At 57.9% G+C, this 24,363-nt stretch overlaps 1 protein-coding gene across 2 annotated transcripts; it reads left to right on the forward strand.

Annotated features, from left to right (window-relative positions):
- Window positions 1-4,808: 4,808 nt before the first annotated feature.
- Window positions 4,809-23,141, forward strand: MERTK (MER proto-oncogene, tyrosine kinase). Of its 2 annotated transcripts, none has more exons than XM_086631158.1 (19): window positions 4,809-4,878; window positions 8,501-8,837; window positions 8,990-9,090; window positions 9,307-9,480; window positions 11,113-11,199; window positions 11,902-12,017; window positions 13,173-13,356; window positions 13,795-13,946; window positions 16,362-16,515; window positions 17,020-17,173; window positions 18,304-18,389; window positions 18,480-18,575; window positions 18,848-18,928; window positions 19,134-19,226; window positions 19,378-19,496; window positions 20,184-20,293; window positions 20,668-20,827; window positions 21,198-21,334; window positions 22,661-23,141. In XM_086631158.1, the coding sequence occupies exons 1-19, from the start codon at window positions 4,809-4,811 to the stop codon at window positions 23,139-23,141; spliced, it is 2,892 nt and encodes a 963-aa protein (XP_086487284.1). The 2 variants fall into 2 exon arrangements, with proteins under 2 accessions (XP_086487284.1, XP_086487285.1); XM_086631159.1 differs by having other exon boundaries at window positions 17,035-17,173.
- The last annotated feature ends 1,222 nt before the right edge of the window (window positions 23,142-24,363 follow it).

Genomic DNA, 24,363 nt, shown 5'->3' on the forward strand with positions numbered 1-24,363 from the left:
CACAGCGTGGAATCCATTCACCTGTGCAGTGTGGGCAGCATGGGTGAGCACTTACATCCACACCCGCTCCTGAGCAGGCGCAGGGACAGGCTGCCAGCTTGTCCAGGGCAAAGCCAAGGGGGCCAAAAGCTTCGCAGCTGCATCCCTGACTGCCAGCACGAGGTGTCGGGCAGTTAGCCTGGCTTTTCTGATGAGAACCGCCAGGTTTGGCCCAAGGACTGGCACCTGGAGGTGCATTTCTGTGCAAGCAGATGTCCTCCGTGTGTAACTGGGTTGTTTGGGTTCCAGCATCGGCTGTTCTGCCTCGGTCGCGGTGTCACGGCAAAATGCGCAGAAATAGTGCTCTGGGGTGTCCTCAGCTGCCAAAATCTGGTGAGACAATCAGATTATTCTTGTTCTTTGAAGAACAAGTTTAACGGATGAGATCAGCACCGCGCTGTCAACCTGCCCATCTCACAGGCGCCGGGGCGCACGCAGGCATCTGTGCCACGCAGACGTGTTGCAGTAAGCAAGCTTGTCCTGTGGTCTTTTCAACCATCCACACGTTGCAAAATAAACTCTTTTCTCTGCCTCTCACCGTCATAATTGCTCACCTAAACAAGAGGGCGTTGCTAGCTACAGATCACAGCCAGATATTGGCTTTCAGCATAGGGCCATTGCTGCAACAACGTACTTTCTCCATTTGCGTCCAAGTAGCACACCACAAAATGCCTTTTTTAAAACATATTTTTTATTAGCACCTGTGGTGTGAAGCACAAAAGGGGCCTGTGTTTGTCTAACAGGCAATAATCATAGAATCACAGAATGGTTTGCATTGGAAGGGACCTCAAAGATCATCCAGTTCCAACCCCCCTGCCATGGGCAGGGACACCCTCCACTACACCAGGTTGCCCAAAGCCTCATCCAACCTGGCCTTCAACACTTCCAGGGACGAGGCAGCCACAGCTCCTCTGGGCAACCTGTGCCAGTGCCTCACCGCCCTCACAGTGAAGAATTTCTTCCTTATATCCAAACTAAATCTCCCCTCTTTCAGTTTAAAGCCATTGCCCCGTGTTCTATCACTACATGCCTTTGTCCAAAGCCCCTCTCCAGCTTTCCTGTAGCCCCCTTTAGGTACTGGAAGGCTGCAATAAGATCACCCCGGAGCCTTCTCTTCTCCAGGCTGAACAGCCCCAACTCTCTCAGCCTGTCTCCAGAGCAGAGGTGCTCCAGCCCTCGGATCATCTTCGTGGCCTCCTCTGGACCCACTCCAGCAGCTCCATGTCCTTCTTGTGTATGAAGTACCCTGATGGGAACTGGAAGGGTAGTGCTTTCTGATGAGGATGATTTTTTTTCAAGATATTAGTTTCACATGAGAAATCAAAGGAGGAGGGAGAAGCTGAAGAAGAATTGAAAATATATATGAAACCGTAGTTCCAGCGTGTGGTTTGGGGAATCCGTGGTTCAAGTCCTGACAAGAAGCACCATCATTTTCTCAGAAATGAGAAGAAGCCTGCTGGGGAAAGCCAAGTTTAGGAGAAGCACGAATTCACTGAGCTGCTGAGTGCTTTCAGATTGTATCACAGCTCCTGGCAGGAAGAGAACCGGAAGAAATGGTAGCTCGGATCTACCAAATTTCCATAATGGGGGTATTTACACAAATAAGGCTCTGAAATACAAACAGCAGTTTTGTGGGCAGGTAAGAATGCCAAGGGCTCAAACTGAGGAAGGTTCAAGCCAGTGTCCAACCGTTAGAGACGGCTTCCTGCTTTTTGTGAAAAAATCTGCAGGCCAGGAGAGACTGCCCTGGGAAGAAGCAGCTGAGCCAAGGCACAGGATGTGCCTGGTAAGAGACGTCGCGTGTACCATGTGCCCAGAGAAGGCAGCACGAGGAAAAAAGGCATTTTAGTAGCACCACAAAATGTTCAGTTTTCTCTGCAAATTGTTTGCCAGCTGCATCCTGCGGCCGGGCTGTAACGTTCCACACAAACGGGCCATCTGCCTTCGGCTAAAAACGTGTTGCCACAAGAATTTGGTATTGGAAAGAACAGGAGCCCCTGCAAATAGAAATAAGAATAGGCACAAAGAGGAAGAAGAAATAAAAGAAAGAAGATATTTAGCAAAATGAAAACAAAAATACAGAAACAGCAAAGAGGGAAAAACTCTCAGCGGATAACAGCCCAAAGCCTGACTGCGGATGCTCTTTCTGCTAAATGGTGTGGTTCCACGAGTTTTACATTGTCTCCGAAGCCGCTGGATAGTCTTGTGCAGAAATAGTGTCAATGCTCTGAAATGAAACTGCAAAAAAAAACTAAAAAGGGTCAAGTTGAGGCTCTAGCCTGGCACCGCGGCGCTCCGGGGTGCCTCTGAGGGAACTCACAACGCTCGCCGGGATCCTGCTGAGAATGCCTGTGGAGCTGCTGAAGTTCATGGGAAGGGGATTGTAGCTTCTCATCCGGGCAGGAGAAGCCCGGGATGATAAAGACGGGCATCTCCGCGCTCACGAGCAGGACTCCGCATGCATACGGTGGGAAAACATGGACCCAAAGCAGTGGCCCCTCCTTGGAGGGATGTCCTGGGCGATGGATCCGAGAAGCTTTGCGCTGGAGCTCAGAAACAGCCGGTCCCTGCCCTCTGCTCTGCCCTCCTCCTTTGGAAGGGCAGAGGTGGGTGCTCCCTCCAGTGTGGTCTGATCTGGGCTACAGCACCCGGAGAGCCACGAGCACGACTGGTTTAGCTGGTTCAGGGTCGGATCCTGGCGCTCAGGCGGAAGAGACAGGCATGTTTCAAATTAAAGGTTCTCCCTTTGTTTCGGACCCCCTTCCTTTGTTGTGAGTTGGGATTTTTCCCCTCTCCCACTGCCCTGGCAGGGCTGCGAGGTGTTTCCAGGGCCAAATGCTGGCTGATGCCCGGCCCCAGGCAGCGGGAACAGTTTCTCCTCTGGTTTCCCTGCTTCTTCCTCCCCCCTCCATACACCAGCCTCTTCCTCACATCAAGCTGTGCTCCAATGCACTGCCACAAACCCTACGGCGCCGGAGACCAGTTCACACCAGCGCTGAGCAGAAACCAACCTGCTGTGAAGACGTGACCCAAATTAGGGGATTTTAGAGAGCTGCCTAAATCCTCTTTACCTGTTCCCACTGTTTATTTTTTTTCCTCCTCTCGTAGAACTTGCTTCTGCTTCCTCACCCAGTGTTCCAAGGGGCAATTATGGGACATTATCCTGGTGTGAGGGGCTGTTTCCACTCTGCGGCCCGCAAAGCCCAAAGGCCTTTCCATCTCTTTGATCCCGAAAATCACAAAGCCAGCAGCAACGGGGAACGTAGCCAGCCCAAAGTGCAGCAAAGGCTGACTGCAAATGTACCAACGGCCTGCCTGGAAAGACGGAGGGACAAATGCCTGTCCCCCGCTCTCCTCCTACTCCCTGAGTGACGCTGGATGCACGGGAATGCGCTCGAAATCTGGAGAAAAAGCGGCGCTGCCGGAGCTGCAGGGAAGGCGCTGGCTCTTGGGCACCGCTGAAGATGCTCCATCTTCTCGCAGCAGCATCGGTACGTTTTCCTTCTCCCCTTTCATCAGGGCCTCCGGCGACACGCGCCCTTCCTGAGCTGCTGATCACTTCAAGATGTGGGAAGCTGGTGGGGAGCGAGAGGCAGCGAGGAGGGAATTCAATCTCTCTCCCCGAGGCCTGAGAATGTGCAGTGAATAAGCAGCTTTGCAAGTCAAAGAAATCTGGGAGCCGTTTGCTTTTTTTTCACTCAAGACTTTTTTTTTTTTTTCCCTTCCCAGTTGGGAGAGATTTCAGGCTGGATTTCGTACGGTTCTTTTCTTTCTAACAGCCTGAGAAGTTATAAATTACACCCAGAAATGAGCAGCTCCAACACAGAGCTCTCTTCTCGTCCATCTCTGCTTCCACAGTGCGCCGGCGCTTACCTAGCCCTAATCGGACAGAATTTACATCTCTTCTCCTAACTTCATTCTTCTGCTGGACTTTGGGAAGACTATAATGGGCTGCTGGGAAAAAAACGTTACACTTGTGTCACAGTTTTGAGGAATTTTTTGTGCAGGGAGCAGAATGGTTTCAGCAGAGAAATACACTGAGTTATGTCAAGTCGTAATCCCAATTTCTTTCCGTTTGTGGTGGGGAAAACGCCGGTGGCCTCAATTTGGTTTGGTCCCAATTGGTCCCACACCTCTCTGGGCATGACCAGCGCTCGGATCAGGTTCTGAATATCCCGAAACTCCCTCGTTTCCGTCCCGTGCCATCGGGAGACTTGTTGTTTCACTTATATTAAACAGCTTGTTTTGCACGTTGGTTTCGCTTGGGTCGTTCTCCTTTTCTCCCTGTGCCTTGGTTTCATCTCCTTCCCCTCTCATCCTGCTATTCTGGTCCGGGCAAACGAGGAGGAGCGGGAGCACCACAGGGTTCCGGCCCCGGCCCCCCCAGTGGCAGCGATGTCCCCACCGCCTCGGCTTTGCGGGAAGGGGATGCTGGCAGGAGTGGAGCTGGTGCTCCCAACACAACGCACAGCCCCGAACCACCTTCCCGGAGGTTCCCCCTCCATCCCTGGAGAACCCAAGGACGTGGAGAACCCAAGCGCAAGCTCTTCCCCTCGGCAGCACCCATCGCACCCAGCACCTTCCCGGGGCCACCGGCCCGCAGCCCGCAGCGCCGCTCGCCGTGCCCCGGTGCTGCCCCGTCCCCGCCCCGCGCCGGGGCCCCGCGGGCGGGAGGCGGGTCGGTGCCGGGCCGGGGCGGGCCGGGGCGGGGCGGAGCGCGGCGGAGCGGAGCGGAGCGGAGCCGGTGCCGGTGGCGGCGGCGGCGGGCGATGGGCGGCGGGCGATGGGCGCTGCTCTGGGCGCTGCTGGCGGCCCTGCGCCCGTCCCGCGGCGGGGCCGGTGAGTCGGCGGGGAGCTGCGCGGTGGGGCGGGCTCCCGGGCTGCGCTGGGGTGCGGGGGGGGGCACCCTCGGGGGTCCGGCGAGGGGTTTTTGGCACGGGGAGCGTTTTACCGACAAGTGCTGCTGCGTTTCGCCCTGCCAGTGGCCGGGGTGTTGCATGGGGCACCTCAGTGCCCCCCCGGCACCCTTCTCCTGCTCGGTGGGCCTGCGGACCTCGGCAAAGCTTGAAATCCTGGGGGGAAGCTCCCAGCAGGGATTTCACTGTGTGCCAGCCCTGGAGAGAAGCGGGTTTTGGTGTCCTGGGACACAGCTCCGCGTCCGCGGCGTGGCCGTGTGCCAACGCTTCGCTGGGTGATGTGTCTCTGCTCGCCGGGGATATCGCGACAGGCTGGGACCAAAAGATGCCACGCATCGGTGGGTCTGGGATTTGTCCCGTGAGCCAGCTGCGTGCCGGTGCTGGGAACGGTCACTGGGAACGGCTGCGGGTTTTTGGCCCAGGGACGCGCTGCGCGGTGCTGTCAGTCTGCGGGTGTTGGAGCTCCACGTGCTTAGTTACGTGCAAAAAGAGGCAAAAGTAGGTTTTGGGCTTAAAACGTGCCGTTGTCGGGGCTGCCCCACGCTTGGTCGCGGGCTGCGAGCTGCTGGGGATTTGTGGTCCCTGCTCCAGGGTGCTGAGGGGTCTCGGAGTCGTGTGCGGATGGGGTTTAGGAGGGAGGGCAGGAATGTGAGTGTTTGCTTTGGGCAGGATGGAGTTAAAAGCCTTGACTGTAACAGCAGGAATCTGCAGCGAGGGGACCTCACTGTGGATTTAACCAGGAATCCTGGGCTGGTTTATACAAAAGGTGTTTGAACCCCGAGAGTCCCCCCCTGGTCCTGGGGGAAATTCCCTTCCGACAGCTCCCAGGGGATGGGGAGGCAGGAAACCCCACAGGTGGGGGCTCTTCGTTCCCCCTGCCCTGTCCCGGGGGCGAGGATACGCTCAGCAAGTGCCTGAGCAGAACGCTGTTGTCAGCAGGTGAACTTCTTCCAGTAATGGGAATTCCAGGGCTGGGGATGTAGGGAGCTTTTTTGGCAGCCCTGGCTGTTTTCTAATACCTTCCTCACTGGGACGGCAGCAGAACGGTGCACCGTCTCCGTCGTGGGGTGGGCAACTCCCTGCTTTTTGTTTGCTTCCCTAATAAAGTGTCTTGCCTCTAATAGCGGGCAGGTTTTCTCGTTATAAAACTCCGTTCTCCAGGAGAGTCACGGAGAAGGCACGTGGGACCTGCCGGGCTGCACGGGTAAGATCTATCTGTGCCAGCACTTCGGATTCGCTGTGATCCCGGTGTTTCAGGAGTACAGCAGTGTGCTCGTGCGTGGATTTATTTCCACGCCAGCTTTTCCCTCGGGCCGAGCTGCGGTAAGCCAGGCGGGCACCCACGCAGGAACCAGGAACGCCGGCTCTCGGCTCCAGCGTGGGCTTTTGGAGCCAGCCTGAAGCAAATCGTTCCGGGCGTAGGGAAGGGGTGTCCCGCCGCGTGGGGTAAATCCCTTCGAAGGCAGCGTGGAGACAGCCTCATCCCAAATGGCTGGGGGTGGAAGGGGTACCCAAAGGCAGAGCGAGGTCTGAGAAATTCCTGTTGTCACATGAGTCAGAGAGGAAAGTATTTCATTCCCGGGCCGGCAAACACCTCGTTCCACTTAATGGGTAGAGAAAACGAGGCTGAGGTCACCTTTGCTCTTTGCCCTTTAACTTGAAGCAGCCTGGGGTGAGCAAAAATCATCCCGGGGCAGGCGGAACGCTTGCCGAGGACAGGGATCGCAGGGACCGCAGGCACGACGCCGTGTCCTCCCCGGCCGGGGGTCCCCACGGAGGGAAACTGCTCCGGCCGGAGCTGGGAAGCTCCAAAACGGAGCGTGAAAACAGCTGTTTGGGGTTGGACTGTGCCAGGCAGCGAGCGGCTCCGGCCTGGGTAACCTCCGGGAACAGCAGGGGAGGGAAGGGGATTTGGGATCGCCTGCGTGTTGGCATTCGGCAGATCTTTTCGGAGCTGCCTGGCAGTTTGGGAGCTGGCGACCCAGCCCGCAAGTAAACAGCAGTCGGCTGCGTTTTGCAGCAGTCACGTGGGCTTTGTTTGTGTTGGGATGGGAAAGCTTAGGAAGCAGGTTTGGAAAAGCTTCGGGTCGTTTATTTTTTTTCTTACTGAAAGGGAAACCCATTGTTTGGTGGGAGAGCCAGGGAGAGCCTCGCGCTTCCCTCCGCACCGCCAGACCGGGCGGAACTTGCAATCCCATTTCTGTCTAGAAGCGGCATTTCTGGAGGGTTAAAAATAGTGAGCAATTTAGCAAAGGGCCACATCCAGCCTCAAAATTAGGTTGTGTTTCTTGGCTCTGGGGAAGGCACGCTGGGCTCACGCTCCGTTACTCACGACGGTAGTGACGTAGTTGTACAAACTTGTCGTTTGATGTCGCAGGACCAAGACCTGCCGCAAAAAAAATAACTCCGCTGAGCTCTGCCTAAACCAAAAAGTTGCGCCTTCTACCTGCGGGATTATCCTTTGATTTGTGAATAGGGTTTTGGGGTGGGTTTTTTGGGGGAAGAGAGGAATTAGTTTAGCTGAAATTCCTGTCTGGCACCGTGCCTTTGCTTGTTGAAAGCAGCAAGGGAGATTTCCCACTCGGCTCAGGATTTCTGTCTGACTGGGAGAGCCTCGGGAAGCTCGGGAACGGTCTAGGAGAAGCGTCTGCTTGTGATATATTCCCTAGAATTTACATCTTCCAAACAGACGGGTTTTTTTGGGGTGGGGGGAATTGCTTTACATGGAGATGCTCTTTGTCTTGTTGGTGGCTGGGGTGGGAAGCGCTGGCAGGGATGTGGGGAACGCCGTTACAGGATGGGTTGTGAAGTGATTAGTAAGTGGGGGCACGAAGCCCTCGGGAGGAGCTGGTAAATAACCTTCCCTTGGGAAAAAAGGCTGGGAAGAGACCCTGGAGAGCAACGCTAAGCAGCAGCCTGCTCCCACACGCTGTCTGAAGGCGTTTCTTCAGCCGTCTGCAGCTGTTTTCCCGAGAAAAGCGGCTCGGCGGGGGCACTCAGCTTGGCAGGAGTGTTCGTGGCCGACTCAGCGAGCGTCCCGCTCCTTCGGAGCCACTCACCCCATCCTGGGACCACCCGAGAGCCTAACATCAGAGGAATCCCCGCCGGGGGACTCTCCATGTCCCAGCTGAAAATGCTTGAGCTGAGGCCCCTGCAAGGGATTTACTGGAGTAAAGTCCCAAATTCCTCCTGCCCAGGGATCCGTTTGTGTTCCAGTCCCGGGGGTGCGACGCAGCAGAAATAGCTCCTGCCTCTCCCCTGCCGAAAGAGAAGTGGCCGAGCGCTTTCTCCAGCCTGGGCTGCTCCAGTTGGTTTGAAAAAGTCTTTTTTTGGAGGTGCTGCTCACACACGCTCGGTCTTGAGCCAGCCCCCAGCTCCGTTTTTCCTCCTCAGGGCTCTTACGGGAGGTCTCAGAGATTTTGGGATTTCGAAGCATCTGTAGATGACCTGCCTTTAATTATTCACGGAAGCGGTGGGGCTTTGCAGGGTTTTGGGAGGGGGTGTTTGCTGCCTGGTGGTGACAAAGCCAAGGTCTTCTCTTGCAGATGGTGCTGAGCGAAGTGGAGGTGTAAAGCCGTACGTGTCGGCAGAGTCCCACCGCCCCGAGCGGAGCGTGGCCGCCGTTGGTCCCAGAGAGGAGCCCTCCGCCGCCTCTCCACGGCAGATTAAGTTTAACCCCACGGTGCGACACATTGTGATTAACGAGCACAAGGACGTCACGTTTAATTGCTCCATCAAAGTACCGCAGCTTCTGCTCCGGCCGGACACGCCGGGCATATCCTTATGGAAGGATGGGAGGGAGCTGCACGTGCTGGACCGCATCGCCACCAGCCACTTCGAGATCTCTGACGAGGAGGAGGTGGCAATGACCTCCACCTTCAGGTAACTGCCGCCCTCCTTCCCGGAGGGATGCCCTACACCGTGGCTCCCGGGGAGAGACGGGAGGCCGGCAGCTCGCTGGGGCTTAGGACTGGGTCTGGGATGGGCAGGTGCTCCCAGGCCCCCCAAAGCACAGCATCCGTTCTCTCCGGCAGCATCATCGCCACCCAGCGCTCGGATAACGGCTCCTACGTCTGCAAACTCAACATCTCTGGCACGGAGGTGGTGTCGGATCCGATCTTGGTGCAGCTGGAAGGTGAGCTGGCGGAGGTGCGGAGCGTTGTGCCCTGGCTGAGCTGCAGCCCCAGGGATCGTGAGCTGGGAGCTGTCCTCCAGAAACGGGGAGTCCTGGATGGGAAGGGGCTTTTTGCTGGAGCTGGACATAGCCTGTGGCAGGACGGTTTGGGGTTGCCGATAGGGCTGCGTTGCTGAGCTCCCTGAATCCCTTGCTTCTCTGCTCGTGTCCGTGCAGGGCTCCCGCACTTCATCCGTCAGCCCGAGAAGCTGAACGTCACCAAGAACAGTCCCTTCAACCTCACGTGCCAAGCCGTGGGCCCGCCGGAGCCTGTGGAGATCTACTGGTTTCGCAACAACATCCAAGTCAACGAGAAGCCCCACATCTCCCCGTCGGTCCTGACCGTGCCAGGTGAGCCAGGCAGCAACCTCGCCACGGCTGCCTGGGGCACCTCTCTGCGGCTACTGGGAAGGGCAGGGTGGGAAAGGAAAGAGCCTCGTGCCTTCTTGCAGCCCATCCCCTTGGCCTCACACCTCCTGTTAGGCGGGGGCCGTGTTCCCACGGGCCGTCGCGAGGCTGTCGCAGCCGGCACCGGCTTCGTCTCTGTGCGGCACCGCGCGTTGCTGACGCTGGCACGGGTGGATTTCCCAGGAGGTTTGGCATAAAATGCGGCCGTCGAGTTGTATGCGGTGGGACGCGGGGGTCCAGCTCTGCCAAAGAGCTGCCACGGAGGTACCAGTTTGCAAACATGAGCCCCAGCCTGTTACTGCTCCATCCTCACCGCTCTGCCCGGCACCGTCCGTGCCGCTCGTTCAGGAGCACTGGGGACCGCTCTGCCAGGGATGGTCTGGGGGCAGGAACCCCCGTCCGACCCCCTCTGGCTGCTGCCAGAAATTCCTTCCTCGGAGGAGGCAGGACGCTCGAAATGCTCTTTCCTAAGCAAGAAGCAGATTTTTCCTCCAGCCTGTGGCCATGCCAGCAAGTGCACTGCTGCTCTTCTGGGCAGTTACGCTGCTCTTAGTGTCTCTGGAAGACGTTGGGTTGGCCCCTGCAGCACGTCTCCATGCCAGCCTGGTGGAGCACAGGGAGAAAAGTCCTTCCTGTAACATAAAACCCATCATGGTTTTGCTGCAGAGGCAAAAGAGAGGAGGGATTTCTCGATGCGCTCACAAGGAGAAGGCCAGACCATAACCGCCTTGCCTTGGCGTCCAAAGGCTGGCTGTAAAAGGCAGTGAAAGCCGGAAGAAGTGACTCATCCCTCTTGGATGTTCTTCCATCCGGCTGGCACACGCCGGGTCGGGTCACTTGAGCGGTGCCTCTCCTGGCCCAGGCGCCCCGTTGCCCCGAGAGCCGCCGCCGCTGGTGCGAGCGAGCGCTCGGCGTGTCCCGTGTGCCGCGGCGAGCCCTCCGCCTCCCTTGGCACCCAGCGACGTGCCCGGGAGGGACAGCTCCTCACCTCCCCGAAATTCCTTTTGCACCAGACAGAAGTGCTGAGCACTGTTGGTGCCCCGAGTTCGTCTCGCACCGGCCATGCCGACAACCCAGGGGAAGCGAGCAGCCGTCCGCGCTCGGGTATTTCCAGCGGCCCCCGAAAGCAGCCATCCTCCCTAATCAGCCGGGAGATTTGAGCAATCTCCAAAAAAAAAAAAATCATCTGATTCCAGCCATGGCAGTGGGCTCTTCTGCTTTCTGCCTTTCCCTTTTTGAACACAGCAAAGCACGTGCTTACTCGGGAGGTTGTGCAACGGTGCCGTAGAAACGCACGGTCCTGCCCGCTGTGCCCCGGCCGGCGGCACGCTCGTGGCACGGAAGGTGGGTGGGCTGGGTGGCGGGGGTCACCCCGGGCAGTCCTCACGGGAACGCCGCGGAGGGAAGCGGTGGGCGCAGAATAAAAAGTCTCCCTGTGTTGCCGGAAAAAAAAAAGAAAGCGACCGCGCAAGAAAGGGAGCGGAAGGGCTTTCCGTGGGCAGCAGGTGGAGAAACGGTGGGATTTGGGCGTTTTGTGCAGGTGCAGTGAAGGGGTCCTTGATTTTCTCTCTGCAGGTCTTGAGGAAGCGGCTCTGTTCAGCTGCGAGGCTCACAACAGCAAAGGGCTCACCGCCTCCAACCCGGGAAAGGTCAACGTCAAAGGTGAGCGGCAACGTCGCCTCCGGAGCACGTGTGTCCCAGCAGGACCACTCTCCATCTCCACCCTTCCCAGCCATCGTTCTACGCAAGCTGAAGGAGATGCTTTTGGGACTCCCATACTTATTTTCCCTCGTTTTAAAATATATCCAACTTATAATTTAATTAATACATAATTTAAAATCGAGCGGGATGCGCGTGGTTGCGCGGTGCTGGCATCCCGGTATCGCCGCCGTGGGAGGAAGCACCAAAAGGCACGTTTGAAAGCAGAGCTGTCAGCCCCCGAGCGGGTTTCGGAAGGGCTGTATCACTCTTTTCCTTCCTCCACAACCAGGGCGGTGCTCACAATTTTCCATAGGAAACGGCGGAAATTCTCGACATTCCTGCCGGGAGCCGCTCCGGCGATGCGAGGAAGGTGTTCCCCAAAATATGTCGTAGCCTCTAAGCAACCCCGAGTGCCGTTTCATCTCACAAATATAGAACTTGGACAAAATAGTCCTGCGAATGACTTTTTTTTCCTGCTTCCCCGTCCAGCGGTCCGAAGCATCGGCAGTACGCCCATAGGGAATGCCGAGGATGCCGCAGCGGTGGCAGCCAGGGCAGTACCCGGGGCTCACGCGCGGGCGGTCGGAGCCCCAGGAGCTGCCCGGGGGTGTCCAGACATGCCACGTTGGCCTGTGGCTCACTGCCCTTGGCTTCTCCCTGCAGGAACACCGTCCGCTCCCGCCAGCGTGCGTGTCCTCAACAGAACGGCCCACGCTATCGGGATATCCTGGGTGCCAGGCTTCGATGCCTACTCTGCCTTTAACAGCTGCAGGGTTCAGGTAAGCACCCACAACCCTGCTCCCACAGATGCTCCGAGGTGGGTGGGAATGGGTGTCATTGGGCACGCACCGCACGGATGCAACCAGGCTATTGAGTTGGGCAAATCGAGTTGGATTTTCCCACCTGCGCTCCAAGCGCTGGGGACTTTGCAGCGGCACGACGTCGAGGAGGCCGAGTTGAACAGTGAGCAGAGGCCCCAGGTGTTGGGATTTGGGGCAGCTGGAGCACCACCGAGGTGGACAGGAGGCTTGGAAGATGCCTGGAGGAGCCTGTTTGGGCTCGTGCCTATGAAGCGCGCGGGAGCGAGCCGCGAGAATCCCTCCCCTCGGGCGAGACAGCCGAGTTGTTGGATCTCTTCATGGAGAGATGCCCGGGAGTGCTCCAAGTAGGTCTTTGGAAGCCTCAAGTTGCCGCAGGCATGTGCTTATCCCTGCTTTTACCTCCTGGCCAAGCACTTCCCAAGCCAGCAGCCTTCTCACTGGGCTTTGGAGGTGGAGGTTTCTCTTCGGCTCTCCGCTCCTGGTGAGTACTGGGAAGGAGCTGAGGGGTTGCCTGGCTCCTGGAGAGAGGCAATGTTTGAAGCCAGGTAAAAGTGAAAGGAGTCGCAGGGAGGAGAGGTACCGGAGCTAATATTAGCACCACGTCCACCGCTGCCTTCCAGCTGGAGCTCGGGAAGTGGGGTGGAGAGCCAAGGGATTTCCTATGACTTAACCTTCACGGTCTGTCAGTAGGAAACAACCCTTGGAATTGGAAAACAAGACGTGGTCTCCGGCAAGAACACAGCTGTGACTAAGGCTTTTTGCTCCTGTCCCCTTCGATAATCCCCTCGCTGGGGCGGCGTGGCCCCCGCTGGCCAAGTGACTCATGGCCGAGCGCGCCGGAGCTTAGAAGGGAAGCCGGTGCTGTCGCACCTGCCAAGTTCAAACTCTTCAAGTTTGCAAAAAGCCTGTTTTTTTAGGAAAAAATGCGTTAATCTGATGGACTCTCTCCAGAGGATGAGTTGAGATAGCTGAGCTGGGCGCGATGCTCTCTGGGCAGGGACGTGCCAGTGCGCCGGCCGGTGTTGGGATGGGGAGCAGGGCTCTGGATCCTGTTTACCGACGTGAAATTCCTGCCACGGGTCGCTGCTGACTAATCCCTGTTTTTCAATGAAGGTGGAGGAAGCCGTTCCACGAAGCAACGTCTCACTTCTGCTCTTCCGCACCTCGGTGCCTCCCCACGTGTATCACATCCAGCAGCTGGAGCCCATGGCCGACTACAACATCCGCGTTTCCTGCAGGAATGAAGTTGGCTGGTCGGCGTTTAGCCCCTGGATAACGGCCAGCACCACCGAGGGAGGTGGGAAATGAGTAGTGAAGACTGAGAAGGGTTCCCCCACCTGGCTTGCGCAGCTGAGCTTTGGGCAGGTCTCTCTGGAGGAGATGCTGGTCAAGAGTCACGGCGGCTTATGGGGTGGGACATCTCCACCTAGTGGAGTCACCACACCTGGAAGTGTTCAAAAAACGTGTACATGTGGCACTTCAGGCCGTGGCTTTTAGTGGGCATGGTGGTATTGGGTTGGTGGTTGGACTTGATGATCTTAGAGGTCCTTTCCAACCTTAATGATTCTATGACTCTGTTGGTTGGGGAAAGGAAATTTACCCACAGGCTGTCACCTGCTGGAAGTATTAGAGGCTGTAGGAAATACCACGTGCTTTCTGGTGGTGCTATAGCTCGTTTTCCATCAGCCTCCCATGTCCCTGCACCCCTCACCTTCTTTCTTGTTGATTCCTGCAGCTCCGACCACCCCGCCACTGAACATCACGGTGTCGTTCAATGAATCCAGCTCCTCCCTGGAGATCCGATGGGTGAAGCCGCCCCTGGAGCGGATCCACGGGGAACTGCAGGGCTATCACATCTGGTACTGGTGGCGGAACTCCAAGGGGTTGGTAAGTCACCAGGGAAATGGGGAAGAATGGCTAAAGCCTAGAAAAAATCCCGGCAGGCATCAAGCAGAGATGTCCTGTTTGGTCTTGGTGCTTCCATATATTTTTCCTGAGCTTATTTGTCTGCTGTCTTGTGCTCTCAGCTGGGCTTTTTTAATACAAGCGGCCTCTCTCACACGTGTTCGTGGAACTCATGGGAATGCCCTAAGTCCTTCATGTTGGGAAGAAGCAGTTGTGCTGGAAGGAGGCAAGAGGGTTGTCAGCATGGCTCCCATTCTCTAAAATAGGAGAAGTGAGATGCTCTTCCCGGTGTTGACAATCTTTGGTGTGGCCTTTGGAGTGGCAATCATGGTTTGGCAGCACCTCTTGGCACTTTTAGCAACAGAGTCACTCCTAAGGTGTCCGGGAGAGTTTGTTCCCTGGGATTCGAGTCGTTCCTTACTCGGATGGGATTTATTCCCTCATCTGCAAACCCACGGCACAGACTTTCGCAGCTCAAGGAACATTTTGGGGCTGAGGACCTGCCTGTGAGTGCATGAAGCCACCTGGCACAGCCTCGCTTGCCTTTCCCAGGATTTGAGAAGTAGCTGTTGGGCGTTCCCTAGGGTGAGGCTGGCCTGACCTCTTGGGCAGCCTTGGCTCATCTCAGCTGCTGGGCACAGGAGCAGCGCGTCCGGACTCTGCCAGGGCTCGGGGAGCCACCGGATAATCGGGCAGTTGTATCCCGCCGTCGCCTCCGCGCTGTGGTTTGGTCTTCCTCTGCCCCAGGCTGGAGGCACGGAGAGGCACCAAGAGCCTGAACCCAGTGTGGAAAAAGTGACTCACCCCCTATTTTTTTTGTAGGATGCTGCATTTTCTGTTCTCCTTTTGCGCCTCGGAAAAGGGCACGTAGCGATCCAGACCGAACGAAGCCAGGGAGACAATATTATGGTCTTGTGACTGGCACGGAAGTAAAAAACGCTGACACGTTTGTCACCTCTCAGCAGAAAGCAAAAATCAGCATTTGCCCTTTAAACCCTGGGAGACTGTCTTTTTTTTTTTTTCATTGTTGTTTTTTTTTATAAGTTTTCCCTGGTCAAACGCTTACGGGGGGTGAAAATTCTCCTTGGCTTCTTGAGGAATAACTGTTCTTGTTAATGCTGGTTTTCGGGAGGCTCCAGACACCCATCCGGTGGGGAGTTGCGTGGAGGAGGGAGGTGGCTGCGGAAGGGACACGGGGTTTTTGGGGATGGAAGGCAGCCCTTGGGTTTTCGGGAGGCAGGACCGCGTGCCAGAGCCAGCCGGGGGCTGTCGAGCGGAGCTCTGATTTCTCCAAGTCTCCCAGTTTTTGGCCCTGGACAGGCTGGATATGAAACATCCCAAAATAGCCGTGGGTTTAGCAACACCAGGGCAATGCGGGCGGGGGATCCCGTATTTCTGGGTCAGCAGGGCCACCTGCAGGCGTCTTCTCTACAACCAGCCTCAAAACTACTCTCAAACCTTCAGGAAAGTTGGTTTATTTTATTCTGGAACCAGCAGCTCGTGTTTGAGCCGAGGCTGCCGGAGCTGGGACGCGGAGAAATTCCTCCACTACCGCAAGACTCGTCAAAAAACCCCATGAACTTTGGCAGCGGTGTCTTGGCTTCGCCGACGGGCTCGTGCTCTCCACGGGCTGGTTGCTCCCAGCTGGGCTCTGTCCTCGGATGACACAGCGGAGCCGTCCGCCGCGCGGAAGGGATCCCGGGGCGGTTTCAGGCTGGCGGTAGGGAAAGGATCTCGTGTGCGTTTCTGGGGCGTTTCACATCATTTCTGGGTTTTTTTTTACGGCTGCCGACGCAGACAGGTTCCCTTGGAGCAGCTGGTTTCCTCCTCCGAGCCCCCCTGGCTGCTGCTCTTGCTCAGCCGGGGCCAGGAGCCGGGCTCTGCCGGCCACAGCAGCCTGCCAGATGTTTTGGACGCCACCAGGCAGCTGTTTTGCAGCTGGGGGTTGGCAGGGAGCAGCAGCAGCGGGCACTTTCTCCCCTGAAGAAGACCAGGAAATGACAGGGAATTCGCAGGGAAAGACTCACTGGTGTTTTTCCCAAGGAAAAACATCTGTGCCACGGGGCACGCTGCCTCCTGCCACGTCTCCGAGCAAGGAAAGGCGCCCTTAAAAGTGGAAATATTATTAGCTCGACGCAAAAACCACAGTCAGAAAGTATCTACTTTCTGTGGTGGGGTGCTGGAGCGATCAAACTGGGAGCGCTGCAGCTGGGAGCTGCTGGAGATGCTCTGCCAGGAGCTGGTATCCACCATAAATCACTTGCTACTGCGTTTCCTCTGGGCTTGTAAAAGCAAAGCAACAGGGAATGGGGACAAGGGGACAATTCCCAATAAACCCCTGAGTTTCCCTCCTGCTGTCTCCTCCAGCCTAGGCTTTTTTTCCCTTCCTCTCTCCAGCAGAACGTCTCCGCCGAAGCCCGGCAGAACAGCAGCGTGGCCGTCCTGCCCGTGGTGGCCACCAACGCCACCTGCTCCGTGCGCGTGGCTGCCGTCACCAAGGGGGGAGTGGGACCTTTCAGCAGCCCGGTGGAGGTCTTCATCCCTGGCAGCGGTAAGGAGATGCCCGTCCCTGCCGGCGTGGCGTGGGCGCAGGGGAGGATGGTGGGGAAGCTTGCAGGGTGTGCTTTGCTTGCCCGGCCAAGGCCGTTTGCCATCCCTCCATCCTCATACAATCACAGAATGGGTTGGGTTGGAAGGGGTTTGGGTTAAACATCATCTAGTTCCAACCCCCCTGCCATGGGCAGGGACACCCTCCACTACACCAGGTTGCCCAAAGCCTCATCCAACCTGGCCTTGAACACTGCCAGGGATGGGGCAGCCTCAGCCTGCACCAGACATTTTCCTGTTGGCCAGGCTGTCGGCCAAGAATCTGGGATTTTCAGCCAGCTTTGGTAGCCAGGAGAGGTTTGCTCTCCACGTGCAGCCTCGGTCCTCATGCCCTCTCCTCCCGTGGAACCCTTTGGGTTTGGTTCCACGCCCTGGGAAATCCTTCCCCGAGCCCTGGGTGCCACGGGCTGACTCCTCCACCGCCTCCATTGATGGGATGTTTCCTCAGGATCAGTAACCTCAGCCCCCTCTTCGACTCCAGCCTCCGAGAACGCGGACTCCTTCGTCGTAGCCCTGGGCTTTATCTGCGGCACCGTTGCCGTCGGGCTGATCCTCTGCTTGTCCGTGGTCATCCAGAAAAGATGCGTGGAGACAAAATACGGGTAAGCTGGAGGGAAAACAGCTGGCAGAGGTGCCCCAGGCTGGGTGGGTCGCAGGCACATGGGGCACGGGCAGATGGAGGGGGTGACCAGCAGCCCACCTGGACGGCCAGCAGCCCACCTGGACATGGGGGGAAAACTTCTGCCCCCAGTACTGACGTCATTCCCACAAATGGCAATTTTTTTATGCCCGGGGTGAGGGACTGGGGGTGTTTTTTCCGCAGCGGTGGTACTTCCCCCTCCCTGCCCCAGCCGGGCAGTTCACCTTTCGCTCGCTATTCCTGTTTTTAAAGGGAAGTAAACTCGTGCAGCGTGGCGTGGGAGGGTGGCCTCGGCGTTTGGACACCGAGGTGAGAGAGCAGAGGTGTACCATGTCCTGTGGCCTGGAGAAACCCCCGCCTCTGCCTCATCACCCACCACATCTGTGGTAGTCCGATGGCTTAGTGCAGCACCAGCCCTGCCAGGCAGAGATGGCCATGGGGCCACGTAAGTGGTGTTTTGGCCACGTAAGTGGTGTTTTGGCCACGTAAGTGGTGTTTTAACGACGTGGATGAAGGGCTGTTCTGTGCCATGATAAGCCAACGCTTCTCACTCGCCCTCGTGACTTTCTAACTGGCGTTTAACTGCCCCGTGCTCCCGTTTTCGCTCAACAGTTGGGGCACCAGCAGCTTTTCTTATGAGTGCCATCACTTGAGTGTCCACTGCCAAGCGGGACGTGTGATATAACCAGCTCCTTTGGAAGAGCTTTGTTTCAGTAAGGGAGTTTATTGAGCTGGGGACGGAATCCCACCTACTCTGATCACCCACAACCGCACCCTCATCCCAGTCTGGAGACTGGGAGTACGTACAGGTCCCTTTCGTAACCGGCGTAGCGAGCTCCCTGGGGGCTCCTGACTATCTGCTGTGGTTTTGTTCCCCGGAGCTGGAGCTCCTGTACCGGAGGGACCGCATGGCATCTCCCAGCACCATGCCCATCACCACCGTTCTGCCACGACACTCCCTTGAGTTTCCTTTTGGCTGAAGGATGGTGGTTGCACGTGCTAACCGAGCGTGTTGATGAGCTGCAGCGGTGGTTCCTTCTTCTTCGGAGAAGCAGCCGCACGTCTCCCAGCAGCGTCTCTCTGTCCCACCAGGAATGCTTTCAGCAGGAACGACTCGGAGCTGGTGGTGACCTACACGGCCAAGAAGTCCTACTGCCGGAGAGCCGTCGGACTGACGCGTGAGTGCATTTCTTCATCCCTCTGCGAGGAGATTGGTGGGGATGTGGTGGGTTGGAGGTGACCTGAGCTCCTGTCCCTCTCTCCCACAGTGGGCAGCCTGGGCGTCAGCAGCGAGCTCCAGCAGAAGCTGCAGGACGTTGTCGTGGACAGAAACGCCCTCAGCCTGGGGAAAGTCCTGGGAGAAGGTGAGTGCTGGAGAGCTGGGGACGGACAGATGGGGCAGGGGCTGCCGCTGGTACCCCCAGCTCCAGGCCCAGGGGATGTGGGGCAGGTGTTGGGTCAAGACAACGGAGGGCCAGGACCTCTGAGTTTGTGTCCTCCTGCTGCTGCTGAGGCATGAGCCTCCCCCGGTAGCCTTTTGGGGATGAGGTCTCCATCTCAGAGCGTTTCAGATCTTCAGGGACACAGTGGTGTCTTCAAAGGGCTGTGGATAAAGTGCTTCTTTCCCGCGGCGCAGGGGAGTTTGGGTCGGTGATGGAGGGACGTCTCAGCCAGCCCGAAGGCACCCCGCAGAAGGTGGCTGTGAAGACCATGAAGTGTAAGTCATCACCGTGGTCTCGCAGAGCTTGGCCACCTCGGTGGGTGCTGGAGCTCCTGCTACCTGTCTCGTGGCAGAGACATCCCGCTGGTGCCTTCCCCCGGGCCCAGGCAGGAGCTGTGCTGCGAAGGGCAGATGGCAGCAGCGATCTGGGGAGTTAAAGCTTCTGGGGTCTTGAACCTCCTCCTTCTTCTCTCCTTCCCAGTGGATAACTTTTCCCAAAGGGAGATAGAAGAGTTCCTCAGCGAAGCAGCATGCATGAAGGACTTCGACCATCCCAATGTCATCAAGCTCCTCGGTACGGGCTGTCACTCCCCAGCCTCCAGCTGGGATTTGGGCTGGGGAGCTGGAGCAGGGGGCACTTGGGTCCCCAGAAAGGTGTCTGGGGGCGGTGGGGGGAGCGCGGTGCCTTTGCCCGGGGGGCTGTGCGACCTGTCCGTGTTCTCCAGGCGTGTGCATCGAGCTGAGCTCCCAGCGGGTGCCCAAGCCCATGGTGATTCTCCCGTTCATGAAATACGGCGACCTGCACAGCTTCCTCCTGCGCTCGCGGCTGGAGATGGCCCCCCAGGTAACAGGAGCAGTGGGGAGCGAGGTGGGGTCATGCCCCTTTTGGGGACAAAGCTGCCTATGGGTTTTGAGAGCGTAAGAGGACTTGGTTGTCGTCCTGCTTCCTGCCTTTGTCAGGTGGCAGCAGTGGGATCCAGCTCCACAAAAGCCTGGGGGATTCTCACCTTCCCTTCTCTGGGCTGAACAAGTGCAGTTGTCTCAGCTTCTCCTCCATCTCCTCCAGCCTCATCTTAGTGGTCTCCTGCAGGCTTGCTCCAACGTGTCTTTCTCCTACCGAGGAGCCCCAAATGGGACACAGCGTCCAGCTGTGGCCTCGCCCATGCCAAATTCAGGGGAAGAATAGTTCCTCTGGCCCTGCTGGCTGCTCTCGTGCTCCTGCAGCCTGCTCCAATGTTGGCCGTCATTGGCACAAAGGCGGGCAGCTGGACCACCATCAGCTCGCTCTACACCAGGCTCCTTTTCTGCAGAGCTGCTTTCTAGCCAAAAATATGGGATCTGCAGGCAGGGAGTGGGAAAGGCACGAAGGAGGCAAGGTCTAGGTGCAGGCTGCATTCCAGAGAGGTGGAAGGAGGAGATGGGGAGTGGGAAAGCCCCTGGAATGGGCTCTTCTGGGCAGTGGCACAGCCTGGCAAGCAGTGCTGGGGGCTATTGCTGAAACAACCGCCTAACCCACACCTTCCCCGCCCAGTTTGTGCCCCTGCAGACGCTGGTGAAGTTCATGGTCGACATCGCCCTGGGGATGGAATATCTGAGCAGTCGGCACTTTCTCCACAGGGATTTGGCAGCTCGAAACTGCATGTGAGTTGGTTTTCCTCTGGTTCGTCCCGGAGAGATGGGCACCAGCGGAAGCCCTGTGGCTTTACAGGTTGCCCAGAGAAGCTGTGGCTGCTCCATCCCTGGAGGTGTCCAGGGCCACGTTGGATGAGGCTTTGAGCAACCTGGTGTAGTGGAGGGTGTCCCTGCCCATGGCAGGGGGGTTGGAACTGGATGATCTTTGAGGTCCCTTCCAACCCAAACCATTCCATGATTCTATGATTCTATAACTTGGCTTCCTCCAATAAAACCTCCCTGGCTCTTGAGAGACGTGGGAAAAGAGCTCAGCCTCCGCCTTCTCTTTCAGAATTTGGCCCATCCAACTTTTCTGTCTTGTCGCCCCTGTTTCCTCCCGGCAGGTTGCGGGACGACATGACGGTGTGCGTGGCAGACTTCGGCTTGTCCAAGAAGATTTACAGCGGCGATTACTACCGCCAGGGCCGAATAGCCAAAATGCCGGTGAAGTGGATCGCCATCGAGTCCCTGGCTGACCGCGTCTACACCACCAAGAGCGACGTGGTAGGTCCACGTGGCCGGGCCAGCGGGCAGCGGGCGGCGAGAGCTGGGGCTCGATCCCTGGGCTGAGCCATCCGCCTTTGTTACGGTTGTTCCCGTGCCCCGGAATCACAACGCCGGCGGAGCGGGAGGCCGTCAGCGACGGGACGCGCTGACCTTTCGCTGCCTACCCAGCGTCCTGGGGGAGATGCGCTGAGCGGGATGCTCGCCCCTTCCGTGGCATTGTTCTTATTCCCAGTTCTGGGGAAGGGCAGGACCGGAGCGACAACTCCGAGCGTTGTGCGAGGGCCCGGCGGTGACCTTTTGCCGTGAAAAGGCTCATTCATTCCTCCTGGAAACGTCCTTTCAGTGTGCTTTCCCTTTGTCCTGGCAGTGGGCGTTCGGCGTTACCATGTGGGAGATCGCCACGCGCGGGATGACGCCCTACCCGGGGGTGCAGAACCACGAGATCTACGAGTACCTTTTCCACGGGCAGCGCCTGAAAAAGCCGGAGGACTGCTTGGATGAGCTGTGAGTGTTGGAACCGTGATTCCGGGCCGTGGCACAGCCTCGGAGGAAGGCTGCCCCGAGTAAGGAGGCGGCTCAGATTTGAAATTAAAGTGTCACGTCAACAAAAACTTCGAAACTTCGATATCTGCATCACCTCCCAAGTTTTGACGTGCCTAAGAAAAGCCGGATCCCAGAGCAGCGCATCGCCCAGGGAGGAAAAAGCATCTTAATTCCAGACAAATGGGCGCACAGAAATCCCAACAGAGGGAGAAGGCGATGGTTTGCAGGGCTGGCGCTGAGGCTGACACGCTGGACTGGCGGTGGGAAGTGCCCAGGGCACCTCGCTGGGTCCTGCGGGGACGGGAGCAGTGCCCTCTGCACCAGGAATCAGGCTTTTGATTATTCTATTTACTATTTTTTTTTAATTAAGATGGTTTTGACCAGAAGGTTTTGGCTGGTGATGCTCTTCACTGCCCCACCAAACTCCCTCTAGTTACTCAGGGCCCTTCGGTGCCTAAAAACTGCGCACCTGGAAAGGGAAAACGTGGAAACCTCAAAGCTTTGTGTTTCCAAGCAGCTCAGGTTTTTCTCCTGAGTTTTCTTCCTGAGTTTTTGTCTGATGCCATTACAGCTGGAAATGTTTAACCCCTCCGTGGCTAAGAGCTGAAAATACAAAAACGGTTAAACTAGCAAAGCTGCTCAGAGTCGCACAGTCGTTACTGGAAGGCGGAGGAGATGGCACGTGCCCAGCACTGACATGCTTGCACGGAGGTGCTGGGCATTTCCAGTGTGCCCCGACATCCAGCCTGGGAACAGGGACCTGCAGGAGGGACGGGAGAAGGATTTGGTGTCCCTGGAGCAGAACTGGGGTGTTCCCAGGGCTGCCTCTGCCCAACTCTTAGCTAGTGCCAGGCACTGGAAGAGGCTTCCAACAGCAGCCTGGGCTGATAAATCCCTGCAGTTTGGGCCAACAGCCTAAGGGGGGAGTGAGTTTTGCTTCGTTTCAATGTGAAGCAGCTCAAGATGTAAGGAAGAAATTTTTTACACTGAGGTTGGTGAGGCACTGGAACAGGTTGCCCAGAGAAGCTGTGGCTGCCTCATCCCTGGAAGTGTTCAAGGCCAGGTTGGATGAGGCTTTGGGCAACCTGGTGTAGTGGAGGGTGTCCCTGCCCATGGCAGGGGGTTTGGAACTGGATGATCTTTGAGGTCCCTTCCAACCCAACCCATTCTGTGATTCTAAGGCTTGCACAGTTGGGAGGGAAGGAGGGGATGGTCCCCCCGAACATCCCATAGCCCAGCGCCTCGCAACATCCTCCGCAATAACCACACTCCTCTCCCGATTTCCAGGTACGAAATAATGTCCGCATGCTGGAGAACCGACCCCGCCGCCCGCCCGACCTTCTCGCAGCTGAAAGCCCGCCTGGAGAAGCTGCTGGAAAACCTGCCCGCTGTCGGGCGATCCCGAGACATCATCTACATCAACACCAGCCTGCCCGAGGAGAGCCCGGACTCCACCCAGGATTCGGGCTTCCCCCAAGCGGACTCAGATTTGGAGCCCGGGGAGGTGGCCGAGCCCCGCTCCCCTGGAGCCGAGGCGGCACTGGTGGCTGTGGACGTCCACCACCACGAACCATGGGGGACCAGGTACGTCCTGGAGGAGCAGCTCAGCAGCCCCACGGAGGAAGCCTACGTCCCGCTGCTGCCCGCCGGGGCGGCCACCGAGGGCTCGGCGTGGAGCCGGGCTGGCACGTTGCCCGCCGGCGGCTTGCTCGTGCCAGGGCTGCCATGCACCGACGGATGCGTGGAAGACTCCGAAGTGCTGCTGTGAAAAGGAGGGGAGCCTGTGGCTCCGAGGAAAGGACAGTGAGGGTGTATTTTAATAAAGTCGTCTGTTTTAGTTCTTCCTGCGTTATTTCCGCAGCAGAGTCGGGCCCTTCCCAGGAGCTCTTTCCTGGGCTGAAGTCGCGGAGGTTTGTGATGAAATTCTGGTTTTTTTCTGAACTGGGAGGCTTTGGTGTCTGAGCGGCCGGCGGCTCACAGGGAAGGGGCAGCCCCTGTCCCCCCCGGGGGTGATGGAGCGTGGCGGGGACGCACGGTGCCGAGATGTGGGGGCACACGGTGGGCACAGACGGAGCCTCCCACGGAGCTGGCTTCTCACCATCCAGGCACCGAACGGCGAGGGTGCAGCCAGCCTCGGGTGGCCTTTTTCGTGGTTTTTTTGTTTGTTTTTTTTTTCCCCTTTTTCACCATTTGTTGTGGCTTTTGCAGTGGGCAGCCTGACGGGTGGTCTGGGCTCCTGCCTGCTGGGGGGTTCCATGCTGCGAGGTACCCCCATGGAAGTGGAGCCCAAACAGGAGCAGCAGGTGCTTCAGAACCCCCTTGTCCCCGACCGCAGGTGTCCGTCTGTCCGGCCGTGTGCCAAGAAAACCATCAGTCCTCTTGCAACAATGGGGAAACGGGAATCCATAGGAGCGTGCCCGCAGTGATGGAGCCGCCCGAGATGGCCTGGCCCTTCCCAGGGTCCCGTCTCCTTTCGCGGGGGGGGGCAATTTTGCTCTTTCCATGGCAGGGGCTGCTCGACAGCAACCGGCCGGCCCCGCCGTGCCCAGCAGATGGAGCCGGGACCCGCGCACCGCCCGGCCGCCTCCCGCCTCCCCGGCGGGGTGCCGGGCTGGGGAGGGGGGGCAGGTGCTTGGGAGGGGGGTACCTGGCTAGGAAAGGAGATATCTGGCTGGGGAAGGGGCGCAAGGGCTGAGGAGGGGGTGCAGGAGCTGGGGAGAGGGATACCTGGCTGGGAAAGGGGTGCAGGGGCTGGGGACGGGGAGCTTGGACTGGGATACCTAGCTGGGCACGAGATGCCGGGCTGGGAGGGGTATGCAGGGGCTGGGGAAGGGGTGCAGGGGCTGGGGAGAAGGGTATCTGGCTGGGAAAGGGGATATCTGGCTGAGGAAGGGGTGCGAGGGCTGAGGAGGGGGTGCAGGGGCTGGGAAGAGGGGTACCTGGCTGGGAAAGGGGATATCTGGCTGGGGAAGGGGTGCAGGGGCTGGGAA

Source organism: Tauraco erythrolophus, chromosome 2, assembly GCF_009769465.1.
Source record: "Tauraco erythrolophus isolate bTauEry1 chromosome 2, bTauEry1.pri, whole genome shotgun sequence".
Classification (NCBI taxonomy): Eukaryota; Metazoa; Chordata; class Aves; order Musophagiformes; family Musophagidae; genus Tauraco; species Tauraco erythrolophus.

Coding starts and splice junctions, on each gene's coding strand:
- MERTK (XM_086631158.1), top strand. CDS start 4,809: ATGGGCGGCGGGCGATGGGCGCTGCTCTGGGCGCTGCTGGCGGCCCTG. Junction 12,018..13,172: donor TTAACAGCTGCAGGGTTCAG/GTAAGCACCCAC, acceptor TTTTCAATGAAG/GTGGAGGAAGCCGTTCCACG. Junction 13,947..16,361: donor GGCGGAACTCCAAGGGGTTG/GTAAGTCACCAG, acceptor TCCTCTCTCCAG/CAGAACGTCTCCGCCGAAGC.